The sequence below is a fragment of the Hoplias malabaricus genome, chromosome X2, assembly GCF_029633855.1.
Source record: "Hoplias malabaricus isolate fHopMal1 chromosome X2, fHopMal1.hap1, whole genome shotgun sequence".
NCBI classification, from domain to species: domain Eukaryota; kingdom Metazoa; phylum Chordata; class Actinopteri; order Characiformes; family Erythrinidae; genus Hoplias; species Hoplias malabaricus.
Window position 1 is genome coordinate 36,249,526 of NC_089819.1, and position 12,195 is coordinate 36,261,720.

The 12,195-nt window shown below is 37.4% G+C and overlaps 1 protein-coding gene across 3 annotated transcripts in view; it reads left to right on the forward strand.

Annotated features, from left to right (window-relative positions):
* The window catches only part of LOC136676603 (venom factor-like), a 59,270-nt gene that overhangs the window by 28,778 nt on the left and 18,297 nt on the right, over positions 1-12,195 (forward strand). For all 3 annotated transcript variants that reach the window (XM_066653710.1, XM_066653708.1, XM_066653709.1), the window contains 8 exons: positions 4,911-4,996; positions 6,381-6,520; positions 7,326-7,535; positions 7,683-7,746; positions 8,343-8,429; positions 9,242-9,445; positions 9,830-9,905; positions 11,047-11,206. In XM_066653710.1, the coding sequence (XP_066509807.1) occupies positions 4,911-4,996; positions 6,381-6,520; positions 7,326-7,535; positions 7,683-7,746; positions 8,343-8,429; positions 9,242-9,445; positions 9,830-9,905; positions 11,047-11,206 (1,027 nt within the window). The remainder of the gene's footprint in view (positions 1-4,910; positions 4,997-6,380; positions 6,521-7,325; positions 7,536-7,682; positions 7,747-8,342; positions 8,430-9,241; positions 9,446-9,829; positions 9,906-11,046; positions 11,207-12,195) is intronic.

Below are 12,195 nucleotides of genomic sequence, written 5' to 3' on the forward strand. Positions count from 1 at the left end.
TGTGGAGAGTTTGAACCTGGGTCTTTGTAAATGGAGATAATTTTATCATGGAAAAAGTGGAGAAATGCAGTACACTGTTCAGAATAGGATGTCAGTGCTTGAAGGGAAGACTGAAAAAGCGTGCTAACAGTAGAAAACTGTCAATTGGGATCATGGCTTTGGCCATTAATTAAGTTGGAGTTGTAGAAAGAACGGGCTGAGTTCAGCGCAGCTTTATTTGTGAGCATATGATCAGAGTAGGGATGCCATGATACCAGAAATAAGTCAGTACAAATCTCACTAAAATTCCACGATTCTCGATACCAATTTCTATACCACAACAAAAAATAAACCAATGAAATGAATGCATGTCAACATAAATGTTTTATGTAAGTCTTTTTACAGAATAAAAGTTGCAATTTAGGTTATAATTCTTTTTTTTCGGTTTTGTTTACTGATGTTTCACACCCAGTATTCTACACATTTAAATGCCAGATGTGTGGGTAAGTGGGAGCTACAATCTGATTGACTGTAGAGCGAAGAAACCTCCCTCAGACTCCTGTATTTAAATAGCCTCAGTGGACGAAAGGCAGCTAGTGAAAGGAATCTAAGCTTTTATCTGTAGTTTGTTGAGCTTGTGGCTGCCAAAGAAAATCGTTTGAGTTGTATCTCACGCTGCGTGGGTCCGTTAGGCGCTGAAACCCAATGCGCCCTCCTGAAGTAATGGTCTGTGTTTGTCCTTCCTCCTTGGTTGCGCATCGCCATAACTTGGCTACTGATTTGCCTAAAGACTTGCTACACGGGGATCATATTGAAATTGTTCTTTTTTTTTATTTTGTGTACGTTTTGTAAACCTTTTGCAAGTACTCTTTACACAAACATGATGATTACTCGTTTTGAAAAGGAACAGCCTAAGCGCTTATGGAGAGAGATTAGTCTAAATATACTTTACAAATGCGTAAATGTTAATCCACAAATTAAACATAAGTCACAAATATGTTTCACTGTTCACAAATGAATACATCCCAATCTGTGTCTCACAGACTGCAATTTGTACATATACAGTTACATTCATAAATACATGTTTTTGTTTTTCATAGATAAACCACAATTTTAGGGGAAAATGAATACATTTGTTTAAATTTACATTGAGTATATTTGTAACATCGAAGTCTCGATTTTAAATTTATTTGTAAAATGTAGAATCTGCATTTGTGGATCAAGTCACTTACGTGTTTTCCGCGCATTTGTTCATTTGCTCTCGCGGGTTTTTGGATTTTGAGACTTTCCTTTCGCATTTCACCCGATCCAAATACAAATGCAGCCTGATCCACAAATTTGGCCAGCAGGCGAACAAGCCACCGCTGGGTGGAGAGCATGTCTGAAACAATTCACACGTTTAACAATCCAATCTCAAAATTACGAAACATATCAGTCCAAAAAGCAACACGGTTTTAGTCCAAACACGGGATGATTTTAACGTATTTTATTTGATAACCCTAGTCTGCACCGAAATTAGGGAAGTTCCGCTGGACTTTAACGTCGTTAAGTTTAGGGCACCTTCAAAAGCGTTCCACAGTGATCCCCCTCCTAACTGTCTGTGATATGACGCTGAATTCAGCGGCATTTTGTTCGAACTTCCACAGTAAATGCTGCGCAAATGCGTCTCCGTTTAATTTGGCCCCCACGTCCTAAAACAACAGTGCCACCTAGCGGTGGCTTGTTCGCCTGCTGGCCACATTTGTGGATCAGGCTGCATTTGTATTTGGACCGGGTGAAATGCGAAAGGAAAGTCTCCAAATCCAAAAACCCGCGAGAGGAAATGAATAAATGCACGTCACGGAAAACACGTGACTTGATCCACAAATGCAGATTTAACAATTTACAAATAAATTTTAAATTCGAAACTTCAACTTTACAAATATATTCAATGTAAATTTAAACAAATGTATTTATTTTCGCATAAAATTGTGATATATCTATGAAAACCAAAAACATGTATTTATGAATGTAACTATTTGTACAAATTGCAGACTGTGAGACACAGATTGTGATGTGTTCATTTGTGAATAGTGAAACATATTTGTGACTTGTGTTTTATTTGTGGATTAACATTTACACATTTGTAAAGTATTTTGAGACTAATCTCTCTCCACAGGGGGAGGGCACAGTTCTGGGGCCTTATTTATAAAGGGTGAGTACACACAAAAACTGGTCTGAAACGTGCGTACGTAACATCTCAGGCAAAAACTGATTTATAAAGAAATACTTTGCTTACGAATGAGCTTATATTTAAGCAAGGTTTGGCCCATGCAAAGCCATAAGGCTTTGCAGAGAGAGTACAATTTGGTGACATCATGTGTTCTATAAAGCATAAATATTAAAAAAGAAGAATACAAAAGAATTAGGAAGATTAACACCCACATGTTTAAAATAAAATTTAAAAATGAATATAAAAAAGTATTAAAGTTACATTGCTTGATGTATTTTCATTCTGTATGTCACGTTATTCCGCATTTTTAAAGTTATTTTAAACAAGTGGGTGTTAATCTTAATTGTACTTTTATCTTCGTTTTTTAATCTTTATGCGTTATAGACAGATGTGTGTGAGGATGGTTTGCATATTTACTTGCAATTCTCTATACTACCACATGATGTCACCAATTTACATTCTCTCCACAAAGTCTTATGGCCAATTCAGGGTCACGGTGGGTCCAGAGCTTACCTGGAATCATTGGGCGCATGGCAGGAATACACCCGGTAGGGGGCGCCAGTCCTTCACAGGGCAACACACACACTCACACATTCACTCACACATTCACTCACACACTCACTCACACCTACGGACACTTTTGAGTCACCAATCCACCTACCAACGTGTGTTTTTGGACCGTGGGAGGAAACTGGAGCACCCGAAGGAAACCCACACAGACATGGGGAGAACACACCAAACTCTTCACAGACAATCACCCGGAGCGGGACTCGAACCCACAACTTCCAGGTCCCTGGAGCTGTGTGCTGCGCCACCGGGCTGCCCACTCATGTGTCAAACCTTGCTTATATATGTGCTCATTGGTGCGTAAAGTATTTCTTTACTAATCACAATTTCTATGTGAGATATTACATATGCATGTTTCAGACCCGTGTTTGTGTATACACACCCTTTATAAATGAGGCCCCTGGTCTTCAGAGGCACATGAGAGTCAAGAATAGCAAAGATAGTATCATTATTATTACACAGAGAGACAGCATCATCAAAGGAGGTAAATTTACAGATCATAGAAAAGGAGGAAACAAAGTCCATAAAATCTACAGTAGCAAGGTTACGGAAGGAATGTAAAGTCTTAGAGTGTGATTTGGAGTTCGGAAAACAGCATTAATAAGTTTGTGAGATGAAGTAAGATCTGAGATGCCAGTGCAGAGACCAGAAATCTGTTAACAGTACAACCAGCAGAGCAAACTAAATCAAGAATATAGTCAATATTATGGGTTGGAAAATCAACATGTTGCGTTAAACTAATACAGTTGAGCAGTGATAAAATGTCAACAGATAAAGAGGAGGCAAAGTTCAGGTGTATGTTAAAGTCACCAAGAACAAACAGAGACATGGAGCAGGTATGCAATTCGCTAAATTCAGATGGGAAATCAGAGGTGGAGAGTTTTGGAGGACGATATATCAATAACATTATCAAATTCGCTGAACCAAGCAGAAGAGCCACAATTGACACCTAATGTCATTAAGGAGTATGGCTTTGTCTGTGAGTGACTGACAGTTCAGTAGAGCTAACTTGAGGCAGGAAGAAGCAGAGGTTTGCAGCAGAGGGACTGGACACAGAACACCAAAATCAGGGCAAAAGCAACTTGCAACAAATGTTTGTAAGCGACTTTACAGAAAAATAACCCCAAAATTGGTTAAATTTAACACACCTGGCAATCGTGGCAGCACACAGGCTAAAGCAAGCTTTTTTAACATTAAATTGTGTGACTGGATTTACATTACAGATATCTGCAATTCATATTAAATGTTAAAAATGTTAAAACGGCTTGACATACTGGTCCCGGTTTGAAGGGGTGGCAGGATGTAGTCAGCAATTGGCTGCTGGAGATAGCCCTGCCTACTGCATGCATTCACCACACCCTGCTAGGTCAGAATGAGCCTAGTTTTACCATACACAAAAAAGAGTTCAGCCTTTACCATCTAACACATATACGCACCATACACTCTCTGAATTCGCCCCTTGATTTGCAGTTTACTGTTTCTAATATTTTGCTGAATGATAAATATGAATTTTAAATCTTTTTTTTTGTTACTGAATTGTTTTTAAAATTTATTAAATTATTACATAATGTTCAATAATAATACAGTACATTTTAATTCAGTTTATTTTATTCCATGAAATGCATTTAGTAAATACTCTAGTGTTTAGTCTATGTCTAGTTTTGATTGACAGTAGTTTTCACAAAAGATGAAAAGTTAGCAATGGGACAAATACATTTCTTTTGATTTCTTAGTATATAGTTAAATACCCTTAAACATCACAGGATGATGGAAAAATGGAAAATGTAGATAAACAAATAATAATTAAAAAAACATATGAAAGAGTATTCCCTCTTATTGCAAATGTAACTGATTTGCCAAGAGATTTGGAGTGACTTTTGTGATTCAGAATTGATCATTCAATATCAGTTTCTGAGTTTACTAATGTGACAGAATGCCATCAAATCCTCACTGAAATGTTTCACTATCTAGTGTACATTTCTGAGAAGAATGTAAGATTTTACTGCAACAAAAGGGAACAAATTCCCTGTTGATTTTCTTCATTTTGGGGGAAGTGATGATTAGGTTTCTATATTGTGAACATTTGCTTGATTTTAACACTTTAAAAGAATCTTTTTTAACTGATTTTAACACTTGAAATAAATGTGTTCAGCTTGGTTGCTGTACCGGTGTATTCCCCTCTCCCAGACAGCATCACTCAGTGGGGGATTCTGGGTATTAGCGCCTCAGCTGATACAGGTAACCCTTCCTTATGTCTAGCTTTCTGTCATCTGTCTATCTGAGTTATTTGTGGTTCGAGTTCCTAGTGTTCAGATTTTAAGTAAAGAGATGAGATTAATTTTTACTTTCTTTTAATTTTTACTTTTAATTGTTTTTATATCTGCCAATTTAGTTTATCTAAACTTCCAGCCCTTTTCACACAATCTGCCATGGCAAAGCTCCTCCAGTTATGAGTTATGGCTAACACGTTGTTGTTGTTGTTGTTGTTGTTGTCCAATGAAAATGTTTACAAGAGAAGGAAAAAAACTTCAGTGTATTTCAGTGGAAAAATTGAGCTTTTGTATTTTTCCGTTCACCAATAAAATGTTTACACAATGTGGACAGCTGCTGTGTTCAAATGATGCAGTAAACTAAAAACTGATAAAAAATGGAGATACATGTTTTTAATTGGACAATGGTATACAACTACTGCTAGAGTCATTTAAAAAAAATTACCCAGGTATACCTTAGACGCTGTGGATTTAAACCATGAATAATGTTCCCTAACTAATTTACCAAATATGTTGTTTAGGTTGTGTACAATACATGTGTGGCATTTAAATTTGTGGCATTGTGTGTGCCTGGGGTGTATTAGCTGTTGGAGTTTATGGCAACTAATGGCCTTTTCACTGCCTGCTGTAATCAGCTCTACTCACTCTGTATCTGTATCTGGTTTTCCACTATAAATCCCCCTGCTCCAAGGTGTAGCCATCGAAGTAAAAAAAAAAAAATCTCTAATGGGACTTTAGAAACCACAACAATAGCAGCGGTACTATTAATTTCTGTTTACTTGTTTTGTATTTGCCTGTGGTTGGTTTTGGGATTTAACAAAATTCCATGTCCAAGTTCAGAGAGATTAGTGGAGTTTTACCGTTCCTTGTTGCTCTGTCTGGCTCTCATTGGTTTCTTTCATCCACCACCAAGCCAAGGAGCATTTAAAATCCTTCAAAACACCACAGCATAATTTAATGTGCTTATAAACATAAGTGATCCCTACTGTAGCTTGGAGGTTTTACAGATGGCTAGTTTGTGTTGAGGCTGTGCATGTCATTGTGTAGACAAGTCTCTCAGGCCAATCTGCCAGTTAGCGCAAGTGAGTGAACAGGGATTAATGTAATAAGTCTGCGGTTCCGTGTATCACATACCAAATTTACCTAATGGAACAGGAAAAAGATCTGAGTCAAGTAGATACCATGCAGTAGAAAAGCTCAATATGTTGACAGAAAATTGGGTAAACATTTTAATAAAAATGTAAAATAAATAAGTTATACATGGTGTGAACTATTATATACCCAATCTTCAGTTTTCCTTCTCCTGTTGCCTATGATTTCTGCCACTCACAGAAAGCTGTGTGCTCTTGCAGGTTTTTGTGTGGCAGAGCCTTTTAACATTCGAGTATGGAAACCATTCTACATTGATCTGCGTCTTCCACGCACTGTTGCCAGACACGAACATGTTGAGGTCAAGGCTGTGCTGCACAACTACATGAATGAGGATCTACAGGTCAATTCCACACACAGTGTGACCTCATGGCTTCAATGTATAACTCACATATGACCATAGGTTGTTGGCAGGTAGCCCTAAATATAAAACATTGAGATGTACTGAGAAATGCATTTCAATCTTTATGCTGTTAGCACATTTCAAAATGAGTCTAAATCCCCTGGGGTCTGCTAACCAGGCTGCACATCAAATACAACGTTTATCTATGTTTTAGTAATATCTTTGTGATAATATTGCAGAGAAATAACTTTCAAATGTTTCCTGACTCTGTAGAGTTGTGTAAATATATTTCCTTCATACTAACAAGATTGTGTGATGCATTTTTGGAGTTATGAAGACGTGTTGAGGTGTACAAGATGCACATTATCTATAGCTACATTTATGTGAACTTGGCAAATGGATACTTGTGTAAAACTTGTGTATTGTTTCCAGGAGAGATATAAAGAGTTTCTAAAGTTGAAATACAATTTTTCAGCCTTAAGGCCTTATAAATTCTTTTCACAGTGGTCTAGTTTAAATGGGGTCTCTGCAGAGAGAGCTGAGATAGTTCTGAACATTTTAATTTGAAACATATAAATAAAAGTATATTTAAATGAAATTTAAAGATCATAAGCTAAAATAGACAATATTCACTTAATCCAGATGATTAGTCATGTTAAATCATTCAAATTATTTTTACATTTTACACACATTTCATTTATAGGGGACTTTTTTGGTCAGTTGTTATCAGGTTGTATCACTGAGGTTCTAAAAAAAAAACGGGGGTGTGACACTTTGTTTTGTATTTGTATGTGTGTGTGTGTAGGTACTTGTGATCTTGGAGAAGACACAGGACATGTGCAGTGTGGCATTCACAGGAGATTATAAGAAACAGGTCTCTGTAGGAGCACGTTCCTCTGTTCTTCTGCCCTACACTGTGATTCCTCTGAAAGCAGGAGAATTCCCACTGCAGATCACTGCCACCGCACGCTTCTTTTCAGGACAGGATGCCATCAAGAAGACGCTCCATGTGGTGGTATACTGAAAAAAAATTATGTTTGTTTTTTTATGGTATAATAGTGTATAGAAAATTTGGCATTGTTTTGTAAAATGCATTAAAAACAACTGGTGATTTGGTCATTTGAGGGTCTCAGTTATTGTTATCTTATGTGTGTTGTTGTAGGTGGAGGGGATACAGAGAATGGATGTAAAGAGTTATGTGTTGAGACCTCTTGGAGAAGGCCATGGTGAGATTATGTTTTCTCATGATTTGTTGTCACCTACTAATCAGTGGAGTTTGGGTCAGTGGGATGCTTCATTGTCCAGAAGTTTCCAAACACCTCTTGCAGCTTTTGAATTCTTTCTGGGGCATCAACTGCTGATTTAAATCTGCTTAAAAAAACATTGGCAGTAGAATGCATATTCCGCTGAACATGACCCAAAGGTCATCATGCCCAATGCTAAATGCATAAAGCCCCCTGGAACTACACATAGTCATCCAACATAATTATCTGATCTCACAAATGTTTGTGGCAGAATGGCAACAAATCCTTATAGAAATATTCCAACGTCTAGTGAAGAGGGATTGATTTCAGAAACATTGAATGATCCAGAGGTGTCTGAAAAAAATGGACATATGTAGTCCAGCAGAAATGTTTTATCTCTTAGAAATACCAATGATCAGTTCACCCTAATGTTTTGTTTTGTAGATAAAGAGGCTGGTTATAACCTCTCTCTCTCTCTCTCTCTCTGTCTCTCTCTCTCTCTCTCTCTCTCTCTCTCTCTCTCTCTCTGTGTGTGTCTGTCTGTCTCTCTGTCTCTGTCTCTGTCTCTCTGTCCTCAGATGGGAAGCAGCAGATTCACGTAGAAAAAGCAAAACTACTCTCTGTGGTTCCTAACTCAATTCCAGAAACGTTTGTCAACGTCAGAGGTGATCATTTTCATCACACATACATTCATTCATTATCTGTAACCTCTTATCCAGTTCAGGGGCGCAGTGGGTCCAGAGCCTACCTGGAATCATTGGGCGCAAGGCAGGAATACACCCTGGAGGGGGCGCCAGTCCTTCACAGGGCAACACAGACACACACATTCACACCTACGGACACTTTTTGAGTTGCCAATCCACCTACAAACATGGACACCAACTCCTCACAGACAGTTACCCGGAGCGGGAATCAAACCCCCAACCTCCAGGCCCCTGGAGCTGTGTGACTGCGACACTACCTGCTGTGCCACCGTGCCGCCCATCACACATACAACAGAACAGAAATTAAGATCTTGAAACCTGCAACAGAAAGCACAGTAACATTTCCAAGATGTCTCTAATAAAATCTGAAAAAACAAAAACAACAAAACAATACATACACATAAGAATTTGGGAAAGCCTTTTCCCACTTACGACTTCATTTTCAAATGTCTGGATGGATGGATGGATGGATTGACAGATGGATTGAATGTTGTATGGATGGATAGATTAATGGACGATGATGGACATATGGATGATGTATGAATAGATTAACAATTGATTGATGGGTGTATACATGGTTTAAAGGATTGTTTTATATCTAGCTGAATGGGTAAATGGATGGATTGATGAAAATTTGTTGGGAAGATAGATGGGCAGAAAGTTACATATATTTAATTTCATGGTTACATAAAGCCTAATGATTTTTATTTTTTATAAGCATAATAAACATTTGGTCATTTCTGGGTTTTTTACACACATGTTTCTGTGTCTAGGTAATGTGCTGGCAGACAGTATTGATAATTCCATTAATAAGGACTCTCTGGCTGCGCTGATCCAGATGCCAGGTGGCTGTGTGGAGCAGAACCTTGCCAGAGTTGCTTTGCCTATTATAGCAACATACTATCTGGACCGCAGTGACCAGTGGGAACTTGTTGGACTAAAACGCAGAGAGGAAGCTATAGGATACATTCAGAAAGGTGAGAAATATGGTTTGGTGGACATACAGGAAATGATCAGATGAGGGGCTGTAAACTATGGAGTAGTGGAACTGCATTGTTTGGAATGATGGAGGTCCTTTACATACTTTTTTGGGATGAGCTGGTGTGCCAGAACTCATCATCTAACCTCAGTACCTGAATTCAAATGGCTGAATTCAGTTAAATCCTGACAGAAATGTTCCAACATTAGTGTAAGCCTTCCCAGAAGAGTAGAAGCAGTTACTTCAGCAAATATTTTATTATTATCTTTTATTTTGGAAGAAATGTTGGATGAATAGGCATCTTAAAAACTTTTGCAAAAGGCAGTGACAGATAGGTAAAAAGCAGTTGGTTTGATTTGTTCTGTTTCGTTCTGTCTCCTAGGTTATGAGAAGCAGCTTCATTATCGCAAAAATGATGAATCGTACCCACCCTACCGAAATGAAGGAACCAGCACATGGTATTCACACAGTTTACACATTAGTCACATTAGATTTTTTGGGGGGTTGGTTTTGGGAATATCTTGCAAAGGATTGCTTGGTTATTTGAGATTCAAACTACAGTACTAGACTAGTCTTAGGCACCAGAACTATGATTAATATTTAAAATAATATATCTTACCCATAAGTGTGTGCATTTTATTATTGATAATATTAGGGGTTTTGTTTGGGGTTGTTTTTTTTTTAATTGTTTCCTGAAGCCGGGGCTTCGTAAAAACATTAGAAAGGCTTCCAGCATTTGAACAGACTGGAGAGCTAGCTAATGGTGAGGAAATATCTTCAGAATTTTATAAAAAGTGTTTTTTCTTTCTTCTACCTAGAAAACTGGTGTTTTTATTCCCTGCTTAGGTAGGCAAAACATGCTATTCCCATGAAATTCCTTGGGCAAGACTCCTAACGCTACTTGAGACTGCCATTTTAACTTAACTAAACTATAAATTTACAGTGTAAGACAGCATCTTTCAAAGATCATGAACGTAACCACCCATATTATTAGGTACACCTACTTTGTATCTAAACTAATTTTTCAATTTATCAACTTCACAGAACATACAGGAGCACACTGATTCCACACGCTGTGTTCCATTTGTTTCTCTGCATATTTGTTAGCCCTTTTCATTTTGTTTTTAGTGGTCAGGACCACCATAGCGCAGGAATTATTTGTATGGTGGATCATCCTCAGTGACACTGATGTGGTTGTGGTGTGTTTGTGTGTTGTGCTGGTAAGAGTAGATCAGACACGGCAGTGCTACTGGAGTTTTCAAACCCTTCAGTGTCACTGCTGTACAATGGCCCACTGAGTCATATCACAGCAACATTTTATGAAGCACTTTCCAGTTTTATGGGAGAAGAGTAAACAGTCATTTATTTTCTTCAATGATTTTTCTTCACAGTGTGAAAGAGCTAGTGGCCTGCATTCACCCAAGCTGTGTTAGGGGCCCCTATGGAGCATAAACGTGTTCACTCTGACTTCAAAGCAATTAAATTTTTTAATTTATTTGGTTATTTTTCTATTTATTTGGTTGTAAAAATGACTCATTGCACCTTAAGATATTTTCACTTAATATGTTGTTTCCTTCATTCTCCTCCTCTGTTTCTCAGGATCACCGCCTTTGTGGTGAAGGTTTTTGCCATGGCTAAGCCCTATATTGGTGTGGATGAGCAGCATATCTGTGGGCCATTGATTCACCTGCTTAAACACAAGCAGCTGAATTCTGGAGCCTTTAAAGAGGACAACCCTGCCTCTGACACCTTCATTACGGTTAGAGAATTAAACATAAACACACTCTAACATTTTCTCTGAAATGGAAATTATTAAGAGGGTGCTTGTTTCCTTTAACTACATATCAGTTGATGTTTGCAGTGATTCATAATTCAGTAACAGGTATATAAGAGGTAACATTTAATGGGTTTCATATGTTCTGCCTCTACTTTTCTAGGAAGGGTTTACTCTCTTTTAGAGGATTTCATTCATACACATGGTCTGGTACTGATTTTGGATTAATTTTGGATAAAGAACAGTAGTATCTGTGAATAAACTCTATGTAGATGGACAGTTGTAAAGAGAAATAAATGTTACCCACTGGCTATACTAATACTAAAGAAAAAAGAAAAAAACTGACTAACTAAGTGAATTCTTGACTGACACTAAATGCCTGTCTGTCTGTCTGTCTTGTCTATCTGTCTGTCTAACTGTCTGTTTATCCTATTTATCTATTCTACCTATCTATCTATCTATCTATCTATCTATCTATCTATCTATCTATCTATCTATCTATCTATCTATCTATCTATCTATATATCCAATAGATCTTTCTCTCTCTCTCTCTCACACACACACACACCATAATACTCTTTACCCTATATACGCCACCTCTTAACTGGTAAATATTGGTAGAAAAAGCACATTGTCTCTATTATTCAAGCTAAGCTCGATTATTATTACTCTGCTCTCCTTGTTTATTTAGCAGTTACATTTTTTCTTTTTTTTCTGTTTCTGTTTGTTTGTTTTTTTCCTATATATCTGTCAGTATTTGTGTTCCACATCACAAACTCATTACTAACAACTAAATTTAATAACATGTTCACATAAACAAACAAACAAACAAACACACACACGCACACACATATAACTTAACATCACAATACATAATAATACACTCTATTATTCTGAGCAATTTAACATGTCACAGCTAAAATTCATTACTTGAAGCAATTGTGGTATTGGATCTCATGTAAAAAAATTTAAGA